Source organism: Schistocerca gregaria, chromosome 1 (assembly GCF_023897955.1).
Source record: "Schistocerca gregaria isolate iqSchGreg1 chromosome 1, iqSchGreg1.2, whole genome shotgun sequence".
Lineage (NCBI taxonomy): Eukaryota > Metazoa > Arthropoda > Insecta > Orthoptera > Acrididae > Schistocerca > Schistocerca gregaria.
The window spans coordinates 853,151,909-853,179,571 of NC_064920.1; the positions used below are offsets into that span (position 1 = coordinate 853,151,909).

Below are 27,663 nucleotides of genomic sequence, written 5' to 3' on the forward strand. Positions count from 1 at the left end.
GGTTGTGTTCAAGCATCTTCTTAAGCATCTGACTGCAAATAATATATTGTACAAGTCACAGTTTTGATTTCTTAAGGCTTCTGTTGTAAAGAAAGCTATTTACACTTACAGTGAGAATGTACTTAATTCATTAGATAATAAATTAGAGGCTACTGGCATTTTCTGTGACCTGTCAAAAGCCTTTGACTGTTTGAACCACAGCATTCTCTTAAGTAAATTAGAATATTATGGTGTCACTGGCAATGCAGCGAAATGGTTTGAGTCTTATCTATCCAACAGGAAACAAAGAGTGTCATTGCGGAATACTTGTGCAGTAAGCAGTCAGTCTTCATCTGACTGGGAATTATTTACATATGGTGTACCACAAGGCTCCATTTTGGGTCCAATGCTTTTTATTGAGTACATTAATTTTATCTAATAAAATTGCAGTCAAATAGCCATATACAGTAAGTTTGCTTAACATTTTACATTTACATTTTACATTTTTGCATATTTATTTACCGAGTTCACTCTTTTACTGCACAGTTCTATGTGATATCGTTCATAGGCTTCGTTTGACAGTTCACATACACATGTTGTGGTTGGGTTGTGATAAGTTTTGTTTTTGCAGATTAGATGGTGAAGGCCGTCAATAGAAAGTCTAGTTACGACATGTCGCTGTTCAAAGTTTGGTGCTGTCCATTAGCAGCTCGTCATTGCTTCGGTGCCATAGAACTCCGGCCATTTTTTTTCTCGTTTGTCCTCCACGATCTTCAGTTGCTTTCTGGAAGCCCTAGTGTGTGGCATCACATATCGAAGCCTCTCTCGCTAGCAGGTACACTAGTCTAGATCTTGTTGTCTTTGAGAGAGCTACTGCTCTTTTTAGATAAGTCGATTTTACCTTTTCTAGTGTTTCTAAATTTTTTTCTGTCTGGTGGTCCCATATAACCTCCAACCCGTAGGCCAGAATCGTCAAGATTTTTGTGTTGGATAATTTCATGGCTGTTTCTAGACTGAGTAGGCGGATGCTTTTGATGTCCTGTATTGCTATTATTGCTTGGGCTGCACTTTCTGTTGTATGTTTTGTGAAGCATTTGGCTGTTGGTCGCAATGTCACTCCTAGGTATTTAAAGTCTGATGAGATCTTTTATTTTTGTCCTCTGATGCTGATTTCCGCGTTCTTAGGTGTTTTGCCTCCTTTTATGAAAATTACCATTTCTGTCTTTGTTATATCTATGTGTAGTTTGTGTTCACTGCACCATTTGTCTATTTTCTCAATGATTATCTGCAACTTCTGTATATCTGTTGAACCTACAGCTATGTCGCCAAGAGTATGCATATACATATACATCATCTTCATTTTCTCCAGTTCGGGGTACTTCGTCAGCGGCAAGAATGTACAGCAAAGGGTTCATTGGGTCACCCTGTAAGACTCCGTTCGATAGCAGAACGGGGTTCGAAAAAGAGAGGTTGTCTGATACTGTGATGAAGTTGTATTCGAGGACTGACTTGACTACTCTTGCTTATACACTATCTTCTATTGTTTTTCCCAGTTTTCGAACTATGAGATCTCCTTCCAGTAGGTCAAAGGCTTTGGTAAAGTCTACGAACACTGTGTAGAACATTTGTTTCTTTTTTAGCGCTTCGTCGATGTTGTTTAGAAGAAGCCTGACTACCGTAAGTGTTGATCTTCCAGACCTGAAACCTATTTGTAGTTCTGGGAGATGACTGTCCACAGAGGCTTGGATTTTTTGTGTAATTATCTTTGAAAACGTTGTGAACTGAGTATTTTCCAGGGCTATGCCTCTGTACTTGTTTGGATCCGTTGGGTCTCCTCTACCTTTGTAGAGAAGTTTTATTGTCGAGTGTCTCCATTGTGTCGGAATTCTTCCAAGTTCCAGGCATTTGTTAAATTGTTTGGTCCATACGTGTTGGAGGGCATCTTTTGCATCTGTTACATGTTCATTATATATATTATCGGGTCCTGCTCCTTTCTTGTTCTTCAGTGCTTTTACTACTTCCTTCACATCTTCTTCATTGACAGGTTCTCATATATTGTCTTTTTCCTTAGTTTGATGTTGTTTCTCTTTCTTTGGGGGTGTTTTGATTCCTCGTTTGTTCAGTATCTTACTGAAGTGGTCTTCCCATTACTTCATGTCTGTATTTGTTGTATGAGCCAGTTTTCTTGATCTTGCTGCTATCTATGGGTCTTTCTCTGCTTCATCCGCTTCTCTTTTTGCCTCTCTATGTATTCTCTCGCTTCTCTTCTATATTAGTTTTTTGTAGCTTCTCCTCTCTTCTGCGTACTGTTTGTATGTTTCCTCGTCGTTTCTTAATCTGTGGAACGTTCTTAGAACAGTTTTCCTTTTGCTGTAGCAGTGTTCCTTTTGCTGTCGCAGTGTTCCTTTTGCTGTAGCATTCAGCATCGACCCATCTTTATACCGTCCTTGTTTTTGGGTTTGTTTGTATCACTGAATTTCTTAGGTATTCTATTTGGTCTGTTGCTTTTCCAAGGTCTCCTTCCTCTATTAAAGTTTCTATTTGTGTTAATTGCTCTTGCTGGTTTGTTAATTGTTCTATATAAATTTTTCTTTGTATGATTTGGTGGGTCTTTCTTGATAACGTTGACGTGGCGATATTTATTTTTATCTTCATTGGAATGTGCTTTCGTATAGGAGTAATGGAGTCGATATTGGTTGAATACTTCCTCTTATTTCTCCTCTTGTTTATGCGATATCAATGGCGCTTTTCCCATTGTGGCATATGTATTTACGTATCTGTCTATCGTTAAGTAGGGTCAAACCATCTTCTTCTAGGGTTTCAATGACTAGTTTTGTTTTATAGTTTTCTGTGTCTATTCTGCAGTTGAGATCGCCTGCAATAATGGTGGGTTTGCTGTCACATTGTTTGATGAGTATGACTATTTCGTCAATTATTTCTGCAACATTTGTGTGCGGTTTAAAATAGGCTGCAATTATATTTATGTTTGCTGCTTCTACTAGAATACTATTTTCTTGTTTTATGATTTTTTTGGTGGGGGTCATCCAGGGTTTCAGTAGGATAGATATTCCTCCCATGGGTCGCCCTCTTTCTCCCTTCTTTGCCACTAGGTGGCAATTGTAGAAATCTTTATGTTGCCAGCTATATCAGGAAGGTTTCTGTTAGAATTGAAAGATCAGAGTTTTGCAGAATGTCTGTTGGTGTTAGGTTAAGAGCACTTTTTACTTCCTCTGTAATCCACAAGACTGCTTTTATTTCTTGCTCTTCTGGTTTTCTTCTTAGGTTAGTTGAGCTCTGCTCCCTCTTCCATTGATCGTTTTGGGAAACTAAATCGACGTAATTTTATTTTTTCTGGCCAGAATTCTGGTTCTTATGTGATTTGTAACTTTTTAAACGGAATGCCTACTTTGAAAGCTTTTTTTGTCGCCCACTGTGCGCAGTTCTTCACATTCTAGTTGTCCCAGTATTCCGTTCTTGTTTAGGTATTTCACTACTGTAGCAGTTGTAGTGGTTCTCTTTAAGTTACCGATATATAGCCACGCTGCTGTTTCTGCAGCTTGCATTTCTTCGTCTTGAGCACATTAATGACCTCTCATCTCTTACACTGCCAGATGCTGACTTTTTTATTTATTTATTTATTTTTTTGCAGATGATACAAACATTGCAATAAGTAGCAAGTCAAGTACAGATTCAGAAACAGCTGCTAATCAAATTTTCACTGTCATTAAACTTTGAGAAGACCCAGTATATGCAGTTCAGAACTTTTAAGACATTTCCGTCTATCATGTGTATAACGTATGAAGACATGCAGATTGAAGAGGTTAACAGTGTTAAATTTCTTGGATTACAAGTCGATAATAAACTCAGTTGAAAGGGCATACCACAGAATTGCTTAAGCCCCTGAACAAGTCTGTATTTGCCATGAGAACGATGTCAAATGTAGGAGATATAAACATAAAAAAAACTTGCATACTTAGCTTACTTTCATTCCATTATGTCATATGGGATCATATTGTGGGGCAACTCATCAAACCGTGCAAAAGTTTTTCGGGTGCAAAAGCGTTTGATAAGAATAATTTTTGGTGTAAATTCAGGAATATCATGCAGAAACCTGTTCAAGGAACTTTGTATTCTAAACACTGCTTCTCAGTATATTTATTCCTTAATGAAATTTGTTGCAAGTAATACATCTCAGTTTCCAACCAATAGCTCAATACATAGTAGCAATACTAGGAATAAGAACAAGCTACATAAAGACCTAAAATAACTTACCTTGGTCCTAAAAGGGGTCCAATATTCAGGAACACACATTTTCAATAAATTGCCAGCAGCCATTAAAAACTTAGTTTCAGATAAAGCACAGTTTAAACAGAGTTTGAAAAACTTTTTGATAGACAACTCCTTCTACTCCACAGATGAGTATCTTAACATAGACTGTTAAATAAAAGTATCTGTTTCATTTCAGTTTTGACAGCACTTTGTCACAACAGTCAAGATTAGGTATTTTGTGTATGATAAATTTCTTAATAGTGCATAATAATGTTTCATTCTGACAGCCTGTTGATTCTGTAGATATTCTCTGTTCCAGTTTACCGCATTGCATTCACCTATTTCGACAATCTCCTAGCAAATGATCAGGGTAGTATGTATTGTATTCAAATGTTTTATGTTTTTATGCTATATTTTCTGACATGTTCCACACCCAAGAGAATCAGCTCAATTTTTGGGTCTATGGAACGAAAACTAAATCTGATCTGATCTGAGAAGATGTCTTAGCCTGCATACCCAGGCTAAGATAAATTAATGGAACTGTACAGATTTATCGAACAAATTATGATTGAAGAACATTCGATTGTTATATGGTGCATACTTCTCAACAGAAAACCTCAGCACTAGATATTCCTACGAACACAGTTTCGGGAGTCTGCATTATTTCATTGCTATCGATTAACACTTTGCACATGCTATCAAGGTGTGTCTTTTAGATACATCTTACATCCAAAGATTGAAATACAGGGTGAAAGGTGCACGCGCGCGCACTTGCCTCTGTGTGTGTGTGTGTGTGTGAGAGAGAGAGAGAGAGAGAGAGAGAGAGAGAGAGAGAGTGAGAGTGAGAGTGTGTGTGTGTGTGTGTGTGTGTGTGTGAGAGAGAGAGAGAGAGAGAGAGAGAGAGAAAGAAAGAAAGAAAGAAAGATATGGGATTACTACTGACGCTAGCACATATCACAGCTTTAGCAAATGTAGGGTTCTCGAGACAAATATGAAACATATAAAAAAATTTACCAACCTGCTGTCATCTTGGGTAAACTCCAGCCTGTTCTCTAGTTGTGCTACAATATTTCGTAGTTCCCACGTTTCGTCAGTCTCTTCTGCATCATCTTCCATGCTATCTATCCTCATTGCATTAAGTTTCTCTTCCATGATTCGCACCTGAGCTATGTCGACTATAAACCTCATGGAATCGAAATTATCATAGTCTTCGAGTAACTCTTCCTGCAGATCATAATCAGCAGCAGCACGAGCAGCTTCCACCAAACCCTCAGCCTGGCTCTGTCTGTCTGTCATCTCAGCTTGCAGGTTCTCGCATTCAGTAGCTAATCTTGACAATTCTGAACAAATGTCGTGAAGTCGAGAGAGACGCATACACGGTTGCTTTGTGTCCAGCACTCCTTCTAGCTCGTTGGCTAGGTCAGTTAAGTTCGCACAAAAGTCTTCGGCTTGCTCTTTTTTAGTTCTTCTCTGTGGTACAGCTGGCTCTGCTTTCACTTCCATCTCCCTTTTCTCTGCTTTCACTTCCACCTTAGTTTCCTCTACTGTTTGTTCGTCACTAATCTTTGGTACTTCCCCTTCGGTAACTGCCGGTTTCTCCTCCTCCGTAAACTCCACGCGAGGAACACCAACATCTTTCGGTTGTACTACTTCCTTCACTGGAGGAGTTTTAGGCTGTAATGAACAGAAAAAAAATTGAGAAAGTGTAACATTTTATTGTGGGACGAATTTATGAAGAGAGAGATATTTCTTACAGGAATTAGAGTTCAACCAAAATTATTCATGTAAGAAGGGCACTAGTATTTCATATCGGCATTTATCTCTTACATTCAATAACGAACAAGTTTCATAAAAAAACAGCTAAGATGATTAACTCAAAGATCCGAAGCAGATAAAAAATGTGGTACGCCAAATCATCATCTAAAGACTCAAATTTTATGATTTGTTTATATTCTGAGCTCACCTGGATCATCTATGACCTTGTAAACTTATAATAAACAGGAACATAATCACCTATGACCTGGAAAACTCATAATAAACCGGAACATCCATTGGTGATATTTCTACCATTAGAAAACTACCATGAACATATGACGATTAATTCAAAATACAGAGGGGGAACGTTTAATAATTAGACAAAAACTTCTCTTTGTTCGAAAATACGGTTTCCCAACTGCAAAACGAAATGATATAATTTCTAATTCTTGTAGAGGAATTAACTGATACGCGAATTTGTTTCGTTCTTCTCTCTTGGTAAGTATTAAACACCTAAGTTGCAATTCAAATCCGTTAATACTGTACGCAGCAAGTCTTCATCTTATGATATACTCCTATTGTTGATTATGGTATTCGCATTATCTAGGACTTTGACAATAATATGGTAGAAACAGTTGCCAACAGCACTCTATTTTTCTAAATGTGTGAGTGTAAAATAATCACACAAAGGAGATCAAAAATCTTGACTCGACAACCAATCAGTCCCGTAAAAATGAGATCGAACAGTAATGGGTTGGTATTGGCATAATGAATTCAAGGAGTCGATGTTGGCAGCTTCCCAATACTGTCTGTCCATTAGTATCGTAATCTCCGGACATGTCTCAGCAAGCAGTAATGGACGTGACTGACCAACGTCGTATGTTTTGGATCTTCACTTCAGTATTAACTATACACTGATAACTGTTGAAACAGTAATAAGTGGCGCCTTGTAAGGCACGTGGGCCTTCGTTGAGGCGGGCTTTATACTGTACAGTCTCGAAGGAAGTAAATAGTGCCTACTAACTCCACAGAAATAGTCCCAGCGGATTGAGTGAACCGCTAGTAAGCACTCGCATCCAAATAACATAGAAAACTCTACTGGCTTGTCTGCCAGAAGCAAAATTCTTCTTATCTCTAAAGAAATTTGGACATAGCACCCTGCTTGTCTTGTGCTCTTCGGATGAGTCGTTCGAAGAGGATTTCAATGATTCGTGGGAAAAAAAAAAACCAAGCGAGGTAGCGCAGTGTTCAGCACACTGGGCTCGCATTCGGGAGGACGACGGTTGAAACCCGCGTCCGGCCATACAGATTTAGGTTCTCCATGATTTCCTTAAGTCACTTCAGGTTAATGTCGGGATGGTTCCTTTGGAAGGCTACGGCCGACTTTCTTCCCCACCTTTCCCTAATCCGATGGGACCAACGACCTTGCTGTTTGGTCCCCTTCCCCAAGCAACCACCCCCTTGGAAAAATGTGAACGACAAACTGATACAAAGGCCGACTTTATTGTGACTTCTGATACACCAGGTTAGCTAGAATGTATCAAGACATATTCCTTCAATCCTTACGTGTGATCACGTAGTGTACTTCTAGGCTCACAACTTTTTATAAATTTCAAGGTTATAAGCACACTATCTCCTTACGTAAGGTGCAACCAAATGTAGAAGATTTGGTAAGGCAGGCCTTGATTCAAGGATCACATGCTTATCACTTTAGGTTTGTAGTAACTGTTCGAGAGACTATGCTGTTTGGAGCATTAAATGTTCCTATTCCTCGGAGAAAGCAAAGTTTAAGATCTCAGAATGAGAAGCAATGTGTTACACCATAGTCAAGAAAGTCTGCAAGGTATTTCAGCCTCCTGCCTCTTCAGTATCCTTCGCGTCACTAGCAAAGGCGACAGTAACACATAGCCGAGTAAGTCATCACAGATACCAATCATATTTTACTAACAAAGCGAACAACACCAATCCAACCAATAAAAGACAAAAGCGGAGGGAAAATAAGTAATGGAGGACGATGAGCCCAAAGCCACGGGAGCATGCAACTCTCGCTTTATCGGAAGAGTAACGACGACCCACCTACGAATGTTGTAAATAATGAAGTCTGTCTCCCAAACTTCCCAAATCTCATACAAACTCAGGCAAGAGTGAAGAGGAAGAGAAACATCACAGAAAAAATGGATTCGGTACCACGTGCAAGAACTGAGACCTCAGGGTCTGTATGAGAAGGAAGCTAACTTCAACGATATTGAGAAGCCTCTGCTGGGGGTTTGTAGCTTCCCAATTAAAGTGGTAAGGCCCTACATACTTGTCTCTGCCTACATACCATCTAGCAAGCAGATTCCGCGATAGTGCACGTCCACTTCGGGATGACCATACGCTAGAACAGCGCACAGCTGATGTAATACGCGGGCCTGCATTACTTCACTATTCCACGCCACAATACACGACAAGCAGTGCAACGTCAGTCCTCCACAGACAGGAACGAAACGTTGGGTTATCAAACAGATCCCAGAATATCCCTAAAAAAAATTTCTTTAAATGCTGTAAAAGTTTGCGTTTCACAATACTCAATTAGCTTAAGAAATAAATTTTGCATCTACATGACTTGTTGGTTGCAGTTCATATAAACAAATTAGAAGTTCAATGACATTTTTTCATCTCAACACCTTGGTGCATTTACGTCACGTCAACCTCCTTTTCATCTTCACATGCCTCAAACTAAAAAAAAATTTCAGACTCTTATTTACATTGAGAGCCAGAAATCTAAGTGTGCCATAAAAGTAATGCTGCTCTCCGAAACAGCCGTGTCCACCCTCAAAGTTTCTGCTTTGAGTTCAACCAATTTCTCTTTTCTATTCAATTTTACTCAATGACTGTTAAAATTCTAACTGTCAATGTCTTTAACATGATCGAAACTCATGTTCGAACTTTCACTAAAACAAACATTCAACCATGTCGACCCGATCCACAGAGTTGTAAACTGGGGCCAATTAGAACACTTTCAAACGGAAACAATTCCATGCTATAATTGTTCAAAGTATCGTTACCAGCTCTCTCATATATATCGCAGGTTTCTTCCTCCCCAATAAATTTACCTGTCCCACCCGCTCTCACAACATGATTCACCGTGTACGAAGAAGCTGTATTAGCTACCAATTGTCTAAAACATTCACTTGGTTTATAGAAATTTGAATGCTGGTACTTGGTTCCTAATTATTCCTGTAGTACTTAATCCATTTGCTCGCCGTTGATTATTATAACCTCCTTCTATTGGTGGGTGAGCAACTGTATGGTTTACTAATCTCCGTGGCGTGGATATCGTTTTACAGTTCTGTCACACCATAGTGAGTTGCCACTTGATGTTAAGCAGCAGCTTACCAGCCTCAGTGCACAGCCTCGGTATGGGGTAGTTCTAAAAGCCTAATTATTTCACGGGGCACACATCCAACATTTCTAAATAAAGGACCCTCATATAGCCTTACATAGAGCACTCATAATGCAGCTAAGATCAAAACAGGAGCAGATTGATATGGTCAGCTGCTCATGAATTATGGACGTGTTTTTAGGGATCATACTTTCACATCCCTAAGGCGCAGCAACGAGGTAAATTTAAAACCAAATGTGTGGTCCAGAAACCTTACCATATTTTTAGAATTAAGAACGGTGTCTCTCACCCTCAATTCAGACAAGTGAAAAATAAAACATGAACGGTTCAAAAGCACATACAGATTATGAGTTGAGAAATTAAAATCTCCCGGCTCTGTCCATTTCTCTGACATTCTAATAGTCTGTTGCAACAGATGAGTTGCTGTTGCAAGGCCGGAGAAGGAAAAAAAGATGTAGAAGTCTTCTACAGAAAATGAGCACCGAACAAAACTTTTTACAGAGTACGTTATAGTTATGGTGAAGATAGTCACACTTTTCACACTGCATTCAGGGACACCGTTCTCTTGTTCGAAGTGGCCAGAGAGGACGTCATGACTCGATACTGGAAACGTAGTAGCGACAGGAAACATAGCATAAAAACAAGAAAACGTCCTCGTATCCACCATTCATGGAGCTGTACGAGGATATTGTGCCTGCAAGTAGTATCGTTGACCTCCGCGGCATCAAAACACTTGTGACATCTCCGCAGGAAAGCCTGTTGTACAGTCGCTTCCGAGGTGGTCAGGTGACCATCTAATCCAAAATCTTCCCCACGTCGCTAATGAGGCATCCACCGCCCATTCCAGGTTTTAAAATTGGAAGTAAAACTGCTTCTCTCCACCAGCCAGCAGTTGTTCTGTATCTCAAATGAAGTTAAAAAGGGCGAGGAGGATTTCTTTACTTTTCCCTGTAGAGTGAGGTAACATACTATAAGAGACCCTTTCGTGATCACATGAGGTGTCATGAGTCACAGATAATGTAGAAACTAGTTCCCACAAAGTATTAGTAGATGGGCAGCTGTGGTTGAACTAAAGCCCCAACCGCCTCCCTCAGCGACCATTTTGAGGCTTCAGAAAGTTTGATTCTAATGGCAGTGTCGGTAACTCTGACAAAATACTGTACGACTGCCAGGGTAACATCTCGCAGATTGTTCTCGAAACTACCGTTCCTCATTACAATAGCCACTGGGAAGCTCCCACCTCTTCCATAAATGTTTCCGATTGTCTCCAGTAAAACTGAACTTATAGTTGAACTGTTTATGGTGTTCAAGAACACTTCCCACGATCTCTATGACAAACCGCCTGGTTGGCCCTAATTTTGGATTCGCACCCTGCCTTTATTAATGGACTGAAGCCTGTGCGGTGGATGCTTCAGGGACGTGGTGGATCTTTTTGGTAATATAATCCGTCTATTCCTGGACGATGTCGTGATGTCCCAACATAGCAAGTAGGCTGTAAAGCATCCAGTCTGCCCTATTGAGCACCCATTTTGGCACCTTTGTTTTGGGCAATGTTCTGTCTGGCAGGGGAATCAAGATCGGGGAGTGATCAGCTGGGTGCAAGCCGCCGACAACTTCCCACTGAGCGGTCTGTGTGAAGGCTGCGTAGCACACTGAAAGATCGATAGCGGTAACTGACTAAGTGCTGAAGTCCGTGTGTTGCCCCATGTTCAACAGACAATATATGCGTGACATTAGGATGCTCTCGATTGATCTACCCTTGGACAGGAGGTTGGGTAGCCCCAATTCCACAGTGCGAGCGTTAAAATATGCAAGTAGTAGAAAGGATTGGAGGAGCTACCTTCTGATTTCAGTAGAAGCCTATTTGTGTACAGTTTCATGTGAGGACACAATCAATCTATAATGCACATGCACTAATGCAGTGACTGTTCATAGCCTGGTGGTGAGAGGCAGAGGCAAGGCATGGCATACTTGTTTCTGAAAATTGCCATTCCTCCTGTCTCTAAGGCCGTCCTTTTTCTGGATAATGTAACCACATAGCTCAGATTAGATTAGATTAGATTAATACTTGTTCCATAGATCATGAATACCACACTTCGTAACGATCTGGAATGTGTCAGGTTAATAAAAGATGTCTGTACAAGATATTACATTACACAAAATATTGCTTGACACTAATGTTTAAGTTGACTTTTGTTTTTTATTTTTTGTTTTTTCCCCCTCCCTTAATTTATATCTAAAAATTCAGCCAATGAGTAGAAGGAGTTGTCATTTAGAAATTCTTTTAATTTGTTTTTAAATGTTGGTTGGCTGTCTGTAAGGCTTTTGATGCCCTTTGGTAGGTGACCAAAGACTTTTGTGGCAGCATAATTTACCCCTTTCTGTGCCAAAGTCAGATTTAACCCTGCATATTGAAGCTCATCCTTTCTCCTGGTGTTATAGCTATGCACACTGCTATTACTTTTGAACTGGGTTGGATTGTTAACATCAAATTTCATAAGTGAATATATATACTGTGAGGTTACTGTGAGGATCCCTAGGTCCTTAAATAGATGTCTCCAGGAAGACCATGTGTGGGCTCCAGCAATTATTCTGATTGTACGTTTTTGAGCAATGAATACTTTTCTACTCAACGACGAATTACCCCAGAATATGATGCCATACGGAAGCAGTGAATGAAAGTAGGCATAGTAAGCTAATTTACTGAGATTCTTATCATCAAAATTTGCTATAACCCCAATAGCATATGTAGCTGAACTCAGACATTTCAGCAGACTATCAATGTGTTGCTTCCAGTTTAACCTCTCATCAATGGACACACCTAAAAATTTTGAAAATTCTACCTTAGCCACAGACTTCTGTTCAAAGTCTATATCTATTACTGGGGTTGTGCCATTTACTGTACGGAACTGTATATATTGTTTTTTATCAATATTTAAAGAGAGTCCGTTTGCTGGGAACCACTTAATAATTTTGTGAAAAACCATTTACAATTACATCACTTAGTTCTTGGTTTTTGGATGTTATTACTATACTTGTATCATCAGCAAAAAGAACTAACTTTGCATCTTCATCAATGTGGAATGGTAAGTCATTAATGTATATGAATAACAGTAAAGGACCTAAGACCAAACCCTGTGGGACCCTGTACTTGATAGCCCCCAGTTTGAGGAATCAGCTGTTGTTTTACTTATTTCAACTTTCTGCATTCTTCCAGTTAAGTATGAATTAAACCATTTGTGCACGGCCCCCCTCAAATCATAATGATTTAGCTTATCTAAAAGAATTCCATGATTTACACAATCAAAGGCCTTTGAGAGATCACAAAAAATACCAATGGGTGATGTCCGGTTATTCAGAGCATTTAATATTTGATCAGTGAAAGCGTATATAGCATTTTCTGTTGAAAAGCCTTTCTGAAAACCAAACTGACACTTTGTTAGTACTTTATTTTTATAAATATGGGAGGCTACTCTTGAATACATTACTTTCTAAAAATTTTTTGATAGAGCTGACAGAAGAGAGATTGGGCGATAGTTGTTGATATCCGACGTATCCTCCTTTTTATGCAATGGTTTTACAATGGCATATTTCAGTCTATTGGGGAAAACACCCTGCTCCAAAGAGCTATTACATACGTGGCTGAGAAGCCTATTTATCTGTGGGGAACAAGCTTTAAGTACCTTGCTGGAAATGCCATCGATTCCGTAAGAGCTTTTACTTTTCAGTGAGTTTATTATTTTACTGATTTCAGAGGGAGACGTTGGTGGAAATACAGTTGTTTCAAACTGCACAGGTATGGCCTCTTCTATTAGTAGCCTTGCCTCTTCTAGCGAAGATCTAGATCCTATTTTCTCCACAACAATAAAAAAATGATTATTGAAAATATTTTCAATTACTGATTGTTTGTTAGTACACTTGTCATTCAGTTTCATGGCACTAAAGTCTTCCTGTGCTCTTGGATGCCCTGTTTCCCTTTCAATAATTTTCCAAATTGCTTTAATTTTATTATCAGAGTTACTGATCTCAGACATGATACACATGCTTCTGGACTTTTTAATAACTTTTCTTAGTACCGCACAATAGTTTTTATAATATTGAACAATTTCGGGGTCAGTATTCCCTCTTGCTGTTAGATGCAATTCTCTTTTACGGTTGCAAGATATTCTTATTCCTTTAGTTAGCCAATGTTTTTCATATGTTTTCTTGGAATTATGTTTAACTATTTTCTTGGGGAAACAATTTTCAAATACTCTTAAAAATGTATCGTGAAATAAGTTATATTTCAAGTTTGCATCGGGTTCCTTATACACTTCATCCCAGACTAGCTGCTGTAGGCTTTCCCTAAAGTTTGCAATATTTATATTGTTAATTGAATGCATGGCTTTGAAATTCTGATTTGATATACTGCTTGGAGCTATGTCATGTGCTGTAACTAGCTGTGCAGCATGATTTGAAGGACCATTCTCAACAGGATAAACATATATGTCCTTAAACTTATCTTGGTCTATAAAAAAGTTATCTATCAATGTACTGCTGCTCTTTGTTATCCGAGTAGGAAAATCAATGACTGAGCTCAAATTTAAAGAATTGACTAATACTACAAGGTCATTCTTCCTATTACACTCTTTCATGGAATCAACATTGAAATCCCCACAAATGATAATTTGCTTACCCCTGTCTGACAGATAGCACAACAAAGCATCCAAGTTTGCTAGAAATAGCTGGAAATTCCCTGAGGATGACCTATACACTGTCACAATTATGAAAGTGCCATCGTTTTGTTTTGGTTCAGTGGCACATGCTTCCATATGTTGCTCTACACAAAGTTTTTTAGTTTCTAAATTTTTTACACTGTGGAAGCTTTTGACATATATGGCAACTCCTCCTCTCATCATATTATCTCTACCTACATGCGCAGCTAATTTGTACCCATTGATACTAACCTTTTGCATATCAGTGACAATGTGATGCTCAGACAGGCATAGTACATCTATTACATTCTCAGTTTCTGTATCTTCTACACAAAGCAGAAGCTCATCAATTTTGTTCTTCAATCCCCCAATATTTTGATGAAATACACTAACATTATTTTTCACTTTACTTTTGTGAGTATCTTTAATTTTTTTAACATCTTTAGTACTTGCCTGGCTGAGTTTCCCACTGGGCACTGATCTTACACTAAAAAAGAGTTTCTACCATGCGATGTAGTTCCTCCCCCCTTTAAATTTCCTGCTATCAGCCCAGCCAGTTTATCCTTCCCTTTCTTGTTGAGGTGTAGGCCTTATCTAGTATAGTCCCACCTACAGATTGAATCAACGGGAACCACACCAATGTGTGACCCTGCACTAGATCCAAGTAGCCATTCCAACTCCAAATTAACTCTCCTGACAGAAGAGCTCAAATGAGGTCGGTCGTGGCGCTCCAGAACTGACACTGACACAAACCCAACACCGGTATGACTCGATGCTGATGGAATCTTTGCCAGGTCACACTCTATGCTATACCCCGGATCTCTGTCAATGCTGTTGCCCGGCCCACCCACAATAACCACGGTATCTTCCTTAGTAAAGCCTCTACATTGTGAACCTAAATCCTCTGTAACCTGCTCCAGTGCAGCACTAGGTTTGAAAAAATCTTGTGATCTGGTATTCTGACCGTAATTCATCCTGCAGAAGTTGGCCCACACCCCTAGCATGCGAACTACCTAGCAATGAGACTCTTTCTCTTTGCAGACTTCCCTAACTTCTTATTCAATTTGCTGCTGAAAGCTTGTTGCTCCCTGTCTACATCTACTTCTGTGAGAGGCTTATCAGTTTCTGACTGAGGCAACAGGTCAAACCTTTTTTGTACATTAATAACAAAGCTGTCACAAGAATTTCTTGGCCTGTTCCTTATGCCTGTTGCCACTTCCCACCCCGTCTTCCCCCTCCCTCCTTAACCTGCCCAGTTCTCGCCTAGACTCATCTAACTCAGCCTGAAGGGCAGCAATTTTCCCCTCCTGTACCACAATCTTTCTATTTCTACTGCATAGCCTACAGAACCACTGATGAGTCTCGCTCAGATTCCCAATCCCCACGCCACTACAATCGCCCCAATGAAAAAAGTTACTACATCCATCACACCAGACCCGGAGCTAACGATTCTACGGCACGTCAGGCACTTTACACTCATGGTACAAATCTATTTTAGTGACAAAGATAATTAAGTTACCGGAAAACAATGAAAATACGTGTTCGAAAAATTAGGCCTACTCGCGACAATGTAAACAGTGGTTCAGAAGTTTATTACTGGAAATTACTTAAGAGATGACGATACTCTACAGATATAAACGGACAGCAAACGTATTTAGCATGCTAAACTATCAGTAAATGCACTTAAAATTGCGGTATGAAGTTTAATCTGAAAGCTCAAAAGTTCGGCCTGGCCGCGATATGTAAACAAAACGAACTTTACGTGATTGCTGTGAAAATACGCGAGTAAGACAAAAACCTTTAGTGGTACGCTTGAAGAGCACTATAATTAACGTAATAAATTAGTGTAAAGTGTTAAAACAGTTTATTACTACTTAAATTACTTATCTTGTACGAGAGCTGTGACTCGGACGTCCGTATAGCAGGCGCAGGGCTACCCAGTGGGGTCAGATCACTTGGAATGACAGTTGGAAGCTATATTCATTGATCTCTCAGCCTACAGTCTTAATACGTCGGCATGCGTAAACAAACCATTGGTGTTCCAATGTTAGATAGAAGCATTCTTAGCGGTGAGTATTTTCTCTGTCTTCCCATTGTTGGCCGGCCGCGGTGGTCTCGCGGTTCTAGGCGCGCAGTCCGGAACCGTGCGACTGCTACGGTCGCAGGTTCGAATCCTGCCTCGGGCATGGATGTGTGTGATGTCCTTAGGTTAGTTAGGTTTAAGTGGTTCTAAGTTCCAGGGGACTAATGACCACAGCAGTTGAGTCCCATAGTGCTCTTCCCATTGTTGTTCCTCCGTGCTGAAAGCATTAATTGAGGACTTCTGTTCTCTCAGGGAGACATCGATGTCAGGATTATCGACAGTGTTGTCAAAGTCTCATCCATGAGACAGGACCAAGGTCACATGATCTTATCCGTCTGGCGCTATTTTCGTCCCGAACTCGGGTCTTGGGGCGGTGGTAAGGCTGCTTTAAAGAAAACAGCTTTTAGTTTCCTTTTTCCGTCTGCTGTAAGAGAGTGTTATTCTTTCCGACATTAGGTTCTGCTGTCACCATTATTTTGGCTGGTGTAAAGCCGGATTGTCTCTAGTAACGCAGGTTTGCAGACAGATTAACAACTGTCGGTTGTTGTGCTCTGTTCAACTGTCATTGTCTATGTGCCAACACTAAGTCTGTTTCTTAAGACTATTTGAACACTGAAGCGAATAATTTAACGACACTATGTGGCTCTGTGGGGTTAAAAGCCTCCTTCTCAGATTATTAGGAACGTTACGAAACTTTTATCTCCCGGATTTTCTGTTCTTCTGCAAATACAGGACGCACGTTGCTCAAAACGGGGTGGTTTTGTGAGCAACTGACGCACACGTTTGAAGCAGTGCAATGAGTGTAAGGTACGTGAGTAACTGAACCACCTCTTCCTTAAAGACCAAGGTGGTGTGACCGAAACGCTATTCTTTAAAAGTAGTGCATAGCGGCACCACCTCTTCCTTAAAGACCAAGGTGGTGTGACCAAAACGCTATTCTTTAAAAGTAGTGCATAGCGGTAGGTAAACAGGGCCTAACTTTAAGGTGTATAAAGGCTGCTGCAGTGGGTTGGGGTAAATCAGAGTAAAGAGGCGTCTTCCCAAGCTCACAATTTATTCTTTTTATGATATTCCTGATTTGTATAATACCTTCACTTTCCCATTCCTTTTCATTAGCGATAGGTTACAACGCACTCACAGCGGTTTAACGTAATGTGCACATCTCTTTTGATGGCATATTCTCCAACATGTATGACACTTAAAAACTTTTTTTTATTTCGGTAGCCTTAAAGTGTATCGATCACGACTATAGCATTACGCACGCTCTTGGTCGTTTTACGTGTCTCTCTCATATATATAGGGTGTTACAAAAAGGAACGGCCAAACTTTCAGGAAACATTCCTCACACACAAATAAAGAAAAGATGTTATGTGGACATGCGTCCGGAAACGCATAATTTCCATGTTAGAGCTCATTTTAGTTTCTTCCACCTACGCTCAATGGAGCACGTTATCATGATTTCATACGGGATACTCAACCTGTGCTGCTAGAATATGTGCCTTTACAAGTACGACACACCATGTGGTTGATGCACGATGGAGCTCCTGCACATTTCAGTCGAAGTGTTCGTACGCTTCTCAACAACAGATGGATTGATAGATGCGGACCAAGTCCATGGCCTCCACGCTCACCTGACCTCAACCCCCTTGACTTTCACTTATGGGGGCATTTGAAAGCTCTTGTCTACGCAACCCCGGTACCAAATGTAGAGACTCTTCGTGCTCGTATTGTGGACGCTGTGATACAATACGCCATTCTCCAGGGCTGCATCAGCGCATCAGGGATTCCATGCGACGGAGGGTGGGTGCATATATCCTCACTAACGGAGGACATTTTGAACATTTCCTGTAACAAAGTGCTTGAAGTCAAGCTGGTACGTTCTCTTGCTGTGTGTTTCCATTCCATGATTAATGTGATTTGAAGAGAAGTAATAAAATGAGCTCTAACATGGAAAGTAAGCGTTTGCGGACACATGTCCGCATAACATGTTTTCTTTCTTTGTGTGTGAGGAATGTTTTCTTCCTTCTAAAATAGGGTCCCCACTTTCAGTATTTTGTAATTTTTATTTTATTATTAACTCTGTTGCCGAATGCTCTTCCTGACATAATTGTCAAGATATCCTAAGGGTAGGAAGTCTTGTAAACTTTGACCTGTGTGCAATCGTATCGGGTCTCATACTCTAAGGCAGATTTGTGAACTATCCTAGCACTCTCGGTCTAACCCATGTAACATCTCATGGTCGCCAAAAACTCGCCTGGCGGATTCGATTTGGGACTAAGTTACCTCCAAGTCTTGCAAGCCAAGGCGTTACACAATACGAGCAAATCGCAGTATGTAACTGTCAGTGAAAAATGAGTTCGTTGTCTAGTACCGCTAACAATATTGCACGCAGCTACCAAGGTAGACCAGAAATCTATTTGAACTGACTCGTCTAATGTGCATTCACAGGGAATGCTCCGATTTCTGTGAACTAGGAAAATAAGTTTATTTACCGTAAGCTCCTGTTTAGTAATTTCTATAATTTTGCAGCGTGTTTTAAGTTACTGTAATAAAAATAGAATAATTTTATTTGAAATATCATATTACTTTATGTTACGCACCAATTATTACTTTAAGGCGCTGCATGCGTCATACCTCTGTCGAAATCAAATTGTAATAACAGACGGATCATTGAAGAAGAATATCGAAATTTACCAGTTAAATGGAAACTAGAGTATTTTGGCTATGGACGTGATGACGTTAATATGCCAAATACACACAACATTACAAATTACTATTGATCACATAAGAATTCAGCACGATAATGGCAAGGATTTATTGAGGCAAGAAAATGTGAAACAACAGATGCTGGAAAATTATAAAAATGGTTCAAATGGCTCTGAGCACTATGGGACTCAACTGCTGTGGTCATTAGTCCCTTAGAACTTAGAACTACTTAAACCTAACGACATCACACACATCAATGTCCGAGGCAGGATTCGAACCTGCGACCGTAGCAGTCGCACGGTTCCGGACTGCGCGCCTAGAACCGCGAGACCACCGCGGCCGGCTGGAAAATTATATTCGAGAAGAAGTACTTAAAACATTTACCAGCAAAGATAAGTTCTGTCACCGAGGATTCTTGTCCTATTAGTGAAATTTTGATCAGAAACATACATCAACCAGGAGAAAATGCTTGGTGAAAAGCTCGCTACATGAAGTCACTAACAAAACTAAGTAGATAGCGAAGTCTTAAGAGCAATATTACATCAATGTAAAATACAGATGAAACTGTATAATAGAGTATTCAATCAGAAGCTATGTAATAAGAAATCTGGCAGCCTTACCCAAATTATTACTAAAAATTAAAATCAATGATGCAAAATGTGGCACAAAAAGCATAACTTCCGCAATGTGGTCTATTTCCAGAGAAATCAACTTAAATCAACAGTTAAGCTGGCATTATCATCAATATGAAAAACTTCAATGTCTCAATAACGAAATTTTGACTACAGAAATTTATGATTTAAAGACCTCAAAGAACAAAGAGCATGGCCGTTATTTCTGGCAAGCTCAGTGATTCACTAGCATGCGATGGACGCAGTGCAGAGTAATGACACTGTCGAAATGAAGTTAAACATAATTATCGACATTCTAACAACACATGTAACAATTCAGTAAGGTTCAATCAAACGGGGTCGAAGAGAAGAGTGCAGGATGAGTTCACATCTTGACGCCGCAAAGTATGTGATAAAACGTCCCGTACAGCCTGTCAAGCGATAAAATTGAAGCAAAGGATGAAGATTACGTTTTAGTATTCCGACGACGACAAAGTCACGAGAGTCTTAACGAAAGCTACGACACAAAACGACAGAGGAGGAAATCGAACTAATATCTTCAAAGAAATCATCTCGGAATTATCTTTAATTGAGTAAGGCAAATCATGGAAATTCTGTATCCGGCAAGTTGGATAGGGATTTGAATCCAACAGTCATCAATGTGATTCACATGTCTTAACGACTACGTCATTCCTCTCAATGGCCGTCACAGCATTCCGGAGATTCAACGTCCGAACATTTATACGCAGACGTCGAGTCAGCTATACTTTAATCGTTTCATGGCTGAGTTCAGAACCGAATACTAGGGTCTGCAAAATACCAGGTGCAGAGCATGATGAACTCTTATTGTAGTGGAATTATAGCATACTCCAGACATCACATTTATTTCAGAAAAAATGAACGTATGTTGCTTTTAAAATATTGCCACGAAGCTGGTACAGTTCATATATAAATAAATTCATATCCATCTAAGCGTGGCGTGATTCCAGCTGTAATCGATTGCAGCAGCAGAAACCTCAGGGAATTTCGTAGACTTCCCTAAGGCTTTCCTCACAAGGAACCTAAACAAAAAAGATGCACCATGATGATTGGTGGGTTGGCTTTTTAGTATTAAAGGGACCAAACCACGAGCTCCTCAGTCCTTCCTACTCGGAGCAGGCAAGTGAACAAAACTACACACGAAAGAAAGCTGTAATAGGCAAAACCCTAGGAAAGAAAACCACAAGGTTTATCGAGGGTCAACAAAGTCTAAGAAGAGCAACAAGGAAAAAGGAAAGCGAGTAATGAAGAAGGGAAGACAATGTGCTCCATCTAGAGAGCAACCAGAGGCCTTCCAAGACAGAAAATGCGATGGGAGACACACCCCTCGCCACTTACTATAGGCGCTCCACCCAACAATACACAGTAAAAATGATTTAAATGGCTCTGAGCACTATGCAACTTAACTTTTGAGGTCATCAGTCGCCTAGAACTTAGAACTAATTAAACCTAACTAACCTAAGGACATCACACACAACCATGCCCGAGGCAAGATTCGAACCTGCGACCGTAGCGGTCGCTCGGTTCCAGACTGTAGGGCCTAGAACCGCGCGGCCACTCTGGCCGGCAATACACAGTAAAGACTAGCGACATGGGTAAGGCGAGAGAAGCATAGGAACACATAGGAAGAACATCACAGCAGACAATACGCCAGAAAGGGAAGAAGAGCAAAAGAACGGGTCAGGCGAGAACTGGGGCAGTACACCTAGCTCAGAGAGCCGTTGCCGGCACAGAGGAGCCAACAGGGTGTCCTGCCAACCCCTAAACGGACTGAAAAGGCTGGGATGCCCTCCCTTAGAGTGATAAAACCGCCATTCATCAATAAACCGTACAATCCATGTCAGCCAATAAGATATCATCTGCTAATACCAGGGGTAGCGAGTCAGGAAGATCAGAGCACCATGACGACAGTGGGGCGGATCCTCACTACAGAGGGGATTACCACGAGTCAGCCATGTATGGCTGATGTGGAGCCAGCAAAGAATGATGGAGTTCTTGTGAGAGGCCCATGCTGAGGACCGCCACAAATTTATAGTCTCCTTTATCACCTGTAACCTCTCAAGAGGCAGCTTGATAATAGCGTATTCGACCAGCCTGTCACTGAGTACATTCTCTGGGAATGTAACCTGAGATACATACAAAGACTACCGAGCGTCCACACTGTCTGAGGGCAATAAAGGAATCTTGGATAGTCAGAGCCAATGAACGGTAAGGGTAATAAGGTCAAGAGCTTGTAAGCTGCTCAAGAAGTCTCTAAAGATGAGGGGGGACTCATTGGTTCCAGGACAGATATGCTCAATCGCATGGGAGATGGCTACTAACTCTTCAGTACAAACACTGTAGCCATCTGGCAGGGAGAGGAGTTCAACACCAGTGTGACCAGCCCCCATTGAACCATCAGTATAGACTACTTCTGAACCCCAAAATGTGCCGATAATGGAGAGGAATTGGCAATGGAGGGGATCAGGTGGAGCCGGGTATTTCACACCTTGTGATAGGTCAAGACTGAGCTGTAGATGGGGGATCCACAACGCAGGTGAACGTAATCGGGACCAGAGAAGTGGTGCTACAAGGGAGAGCTGGAGTTTTGAAAAAAAGAGACCAGATGTGGATGGTGATCGTAACCACAGACCAGAGCTGCCACTGAGGGTGGCGGAACTCTTTATCTAGGTAGAGGAAACAGTAGTTTAGGTGCTCTGGGGGGCAGCGGATGTGCAATGCATAACGATTAACTGCTGTTGATACTGAACCTGCAGCGACTGAAGCCCTGTCTCCACAGGGCTAGTCCAAAAGGCGCCAGTTGTAACTCACAATGGTGTATCAGGTCCAGCATCTGTAATGTCAAAGGTGATGCTGATTCCTATGCAAGAGGAGGAGGAGGAGATTAGTGTTTAACGTTCCGTCGACAACGACGTCATTAGAGACAGTGCGCAAGCTCGGGTGAGGGAAGGATGGGGAAGGAAATCGGCCGTACCCTTTCAAAGGAACCATCCCGGCATTTGCCTGAAGCGATTTAGGGAAATCACGGAAAACCTAAATCAGGATGGCCGGAGACGGGATTGAACCGTCGTCCTCCCTAATGCGAATCCAGTGTGCTAACCACTGCGCCACCTCACTCGGTCCCTATGCAAGATTCCCATAATCTAGACAGGACTGGATCAATGCTTTGTACAGCCATAGCAGAGAAGTGCATTCTGCACCACAGATGCCGTTGCTGAGGCATCGAAGAGCGTTCAGATGCTACGAACATGTCTGCTTTAGTTGACGAAGATGGGGAAGCCATCTCAACTGGTCATCAAATACCAGTCCCAAAAAACAGTGAGTCCACTACACTGAGGGGCTGGCCATCAAGGTACAGATCCTGATGGGGATGATGTACAGCAATGAAAGAAACGCATAATGTGGGCCTTAGCAGCCGAAAATTGTAAGCTCTGAGCAAGAACCCAAAATGCAGTAATACCCATAGTGGATGAACAAAAATAAATGCAAAAGCAGTCAGCATATGAAGAGGAAGACACCATAGAACTCACAGCCGCCACCAGGCTAATGATAGCCAATAAAAAGAGAGGGACACTAAGAACAGTACCGTGCAGAACGCTGTTCTCCTATAGGGGGAAAGTGCTACAGAAGGCACCAACCTGTATCTGAAAAGTGTCACATGAAACAAAGTTGTGGACAAAAATCAGAAGCAGCCCATGGAGGCCCCACTCATGTAAGCTAGGAAGGATGTGGTGGCACCATGTTGTACCATAAGCTTTATGCAGTTTACAGAGGACTGCAGCAATGTGTTGACTATGAGCAAAAGCCGCTTGGATAGCAGACTCAAGGTGAACTAAATTGTTTGCAGTAGAATGTCCCAGGATTCAACAATCCAATGCAGATTTCAGCATACATACTTGCTGACAGCAATGGATAAACTGATCGAAAAATAGCTGTCCATCTGAAGAGGCAGTTTACCTGATTTCAAAATTGGAATGATGACCCTTCCTCGCCACTGGTAAGAGAATTCCCTCTTGCTCCAGAGATGGTTGAAAACGGCAACTATATGACTTGGTTGAAAATGGTAAGTAAATGACTTAGCTAGCCAGGGATGAGTGTTGAAGCATTTGGTTGTGCACCTGTTCCCGTCTCGTAGCACAAGGGCTCCAGCAAGTTCCCATTCACTAAAATGGGACCCAGGTGATGGAGAATAAAAGATAAAGCGAGTCATTCCAGACAGTGTTTAAGGGGACAGAGTGTGGCTGGATAGTGGACTAATGTGTGTCTGGGCGAAATACCGAGTTAAACGCTCAGTGATAAAGCCTGGGCTGGTGAGGATAACACATTCAGGGAAACTCCCAGGACAACTGTATGAGGACAGCGGGGAGAATGCATCCTTTTGGCAGTGACATGTCGTTCCCAAAATATCCATTTCTGGCATTTGATTATATAACAGGCCCATGTATGAAGACATTTAAAGTCCAGGAGGTCATTCAGAAATGGATGCCATTTGTAGCACTGGAGGGCATGGTGGCGCTCTTTGATAATCACAGCAATTTCGAGGGCCCACCAGAGGTCAGTTTTCTGTCAGGGAGATCCCAAGAAAGAGGGAATCGTTGAAGCAGTTGCCAAAAGGATGGTGTCGGTCAAACTCTGTTCAGACTAATGGCAGCCAAGAAAAAGGCACCCCAATCCGCATTAGTAAATGCCCACCTGGAATGGCTTCCAGGTGAGTGATGCTGAAGAAAATATAAGACAATCGCAAAATGATCCCTGTCGCACAAATCATCATGAGCTCCCCATTGAATGGAAGGGACGAATCCACGGATACAGATGGAAAGATCAATGGCCAAGAAAGTGTCGTGTGCCACACTGAAGTGTGAAGGGCGCGAGGGGGTGTGGTTGGGAAGAGAGGAAATTGCAGTAATATCAAGATCCGAAAGAAAACGAGTGGCCTTGAGGCCTACAAATGGTTCAAATGGCTCTGGGGTCATCAGTCCCCTAGAACTTAGAACTACTTAAACCTAACTAACCTAAGGACATCATATACACCCATACCCCAGGCAGGATTTCAACCTGCGGCCATAGCGATCGTGCAGTTCCTGACTTTATCGCCTAGAACCGCTCGGGCACCCCAGCCGGCTTGAGGCCTACAGAGCGTGGGTCCTACATCTGGGTCAGAGGAACAGGCTTCTTGTCCTGGAGACACTGGAGAGCAGGGCTCCTGAAGAGAGGCCCATTCCCAGAAAGTGCCAGAGAAGAGGATGAAGGTAAGGAGGAAGAAGGAGGAGGAAAGGAGGAGGAAAGGACGCAACAGAAGCAAAGGTACATGTTAAATATACTGGGTGCATACAGCAAAATTTCCTTAGAGGAGGATGCACAATTGAGAGTTCTTAAGTCCTGAAGCTCCTTTTCCTTTTATAGATTGGGCAAATGGTGATCGAGGATAATGTGCCGCAAACAGGAGTCACCTCACATGGCGAAGACACATGGGAGGTGGGATATAAGGCTTCTCGCCACAACTGTAAACCATAACTTCAACTGTTTCCAGAAGGATATCATCCTCGAGAGCCAGGAAGAAATGACCAGCATAAATGAAATTATGGTTAGGACCTCTCTGGACTCACCTGACAAAACGAACTCAATGCCATGCCTGATTAGTATTGAGTCCCTCATTAAACTGAAGAAAGAGGCCCCTGTAGAAAGTGATGCCCTGAGTCATATTTAAGCACAGATGAGGAGTAATGTTCACCAGGATGTCTCCTAAGCGATCACAAGCAAAAAAGGAAGTCGACTGACTGGAAAAAGAGGTTTTTATATGTAGGGAGCCATATTGCACATTACTATGAGAGTCAACATCACCAAAATTGTCTTCGAAGTTTTCTACAAAAAAGAATGGTTTGCTAGCAGTGAAAGTCTCCCCGTCTGTCCTGGAACAAACCAATTAACAGGGAAAGGGTTTCAACAAAGCCAGTAGAACAGGACCTCCACCCAGGGAGTGAAGGCTGAGGAAGCAAAAGTTGGAGTAAAGAAAGAACTATTTTTACAATAAGAAATGGTCACAGAGGAGCAGACAGAAGTGTGAAGCTTAGCACGCTTCATATGCACGCTTAGGGCCATTTGGCACAGCGGTCGTCGATAGAGTTCTGATGCCTCAAAAAGATGAGCGACCATCCGTAGGCCTACATGAGGGAGTGACAGCTGAGGTACCAGAAGTGTGATCCATGTTGTCAGTGCCTCAGCCCTACCTCATTGACTGGCTACTGTGCTGGTAACCGACCTAGTGGGAGGGGTGTGGTGGTGGCGGAGGCAATGGCGGGAAAGGAAGGAGGGAAGGAGGGGGGAGAGAGGAACACACTCCAGAGATGCTAGGGAGAGAACTCATGCAAAAAAAGGAGGATGGAAATGCGAGATAAGACCATCATCGTAAAGAGAAACATCAAGGGAGGAGGGGGGGGCAGAGGTAGGATGGGAAGGAGTGGATATGGGGAAGGGAACGTAGCCCATAAGCGCAGGAAAGAAGAAAGGCTACAATAGCTCTGACACCTGTGCGCACCACACACATACACACAAATGAGCTGTGGGCCTCCTGGACAGGGGAGGGGGGAGGGGGGAGACGCACCACTGTCGGTAGATGTGATGTACATGTTCAGACAAATTACTATAATGTCAGAAAAAATGGATGATTTATTAAAGAGAAAGAGCTTCACAAATTGAGTAAGTCAATAAAGTGATTATGCACCTCTGGTCCTTATGCAATAAGTCATTCGGCTTTACATTGATTGATAGATTTGCTGGATGTCCTCCTGAGAGATATCGTGCCAAATTCTGTCCAATTGGCGCGTTAGATTGTGGAAGTCCCAAATTGGTTAGAGGGTCATTCCCTTAAAGCTCCAACTGTTCTCAAATGGGGAGATATCAGGCGAGTTTTCTGGCCATGGTGGACTTTGGCAAGTATGAAGACAAGCTGCAGAAACTCCCGTCGTGTGCGGACGGGCATTATCTTGCTGAAATGCAGGTCCACGATGGCTTGCATTAATGGCAACAAAACAGGGCACAGAATGTCGTCTACATGCCGCTGCAGTGGATAACAACCAAAGGGGTCCTGCTAAGAAAATGAATTGCATCCAAGACTATCACTCACGGCTGTCAGGCCATGTGGCAGGCAACAGTCAGGTTGGTATTCCTCCTTTGTCCGAGGTGTTTCCAGACATTTTCTGCCTGGAATTTCATTGACTGGAGTCGTAATATCTTCAGTGATGAGTCCCATTTCCTACTGAGCCCGATACCCAGGGAAGACGTGTCTGAAGACGCCCGAGAAGGTGCTAGTATACGACCACGACTGTCGTCCGTCATATGGCCCAACAACCAGAAGTTATGGTTTCACAACAGGACCCTTCGGTTGTCATCTGGGCCACCTTATAGTACAGCAGTACATCGACAATATTTTATGCCCTGTTTTGTTGCCCCTCATGGCAAGCCTTCCTGGGTTTATGTTTCAGCAAGACAATGCCCGCTAGCACGTGGCTGGAGTTTCTACTGTTTGTATTTCGTGCTTGCTAAACCCTGCCTTGCCAGCAACAACAGAGAACGTTAGGAGCTTTATGGGCAGAGCCTTCTAACCAGCTTGGGATTCTGATGAACTAACGCAACAGTTGGACAGAATTTGGAACGATATCCTTCAGGATATCTTCAGTCGATGCCAAGACGAGTAACTGCTTGCCTAAAGGCAGAGATGGGCCAACACGTTGTTGAGTTTCTCAATTTGTGACGCTCTTTCACTTGAATAAATCGTCAATTTTTTTCTGAAATTGCAATCATTTGCTTGTCTGCATATGTATATTACTTATAACCGACTTCCATCCCGTTCGGATAATTCCTCCACGGTGTGTAGCTTTTTTTTTTTTCTTTTTAGATTGTATATAGGTGGCAGTGAATACAGGTAAAGATCGTGCAAGAAAGTATTCAATCCGAAGCCATGTAACAGGAAATTCTGCAGTCTTCGAAACTATATTTAAAAATTTCATACAACTCAGTGAAACAAAAGGACAGGTATTTGGCACGAACAGATACTGCGTAAGAAAGTACCAGTTTAGATCCTACACAAATTTATGGCGGTGTGAGTACTGATGGCGAACTATTCCTAGATACATAAGATGGAGT

General features: G+C 41.7%; 1 protein-coding gene across 1 annotated transcript in view; it reads right to left on the reverse strand.

The window, feature by feature from the left end:
- LOC126278069 (uncharacterized) overlaps positions 1 to 27,663 on the reverse strand; it is a 381,643-nt gene that overhangs the window by 335,266 nt on the left and 18,714 nt on the right. Inside the window, exon 3 of the mRNA XM_049977941.1 lies at positions 5,267 to 5,922. Within this exon, the coding sequence (XP_049833898.1) occupies positions 5,267 to 5,922 (656 nt within the window). The remainder of the gene's footprint in view (positions 1 to 5,266; positions 5,923 to 27,663) is intronic.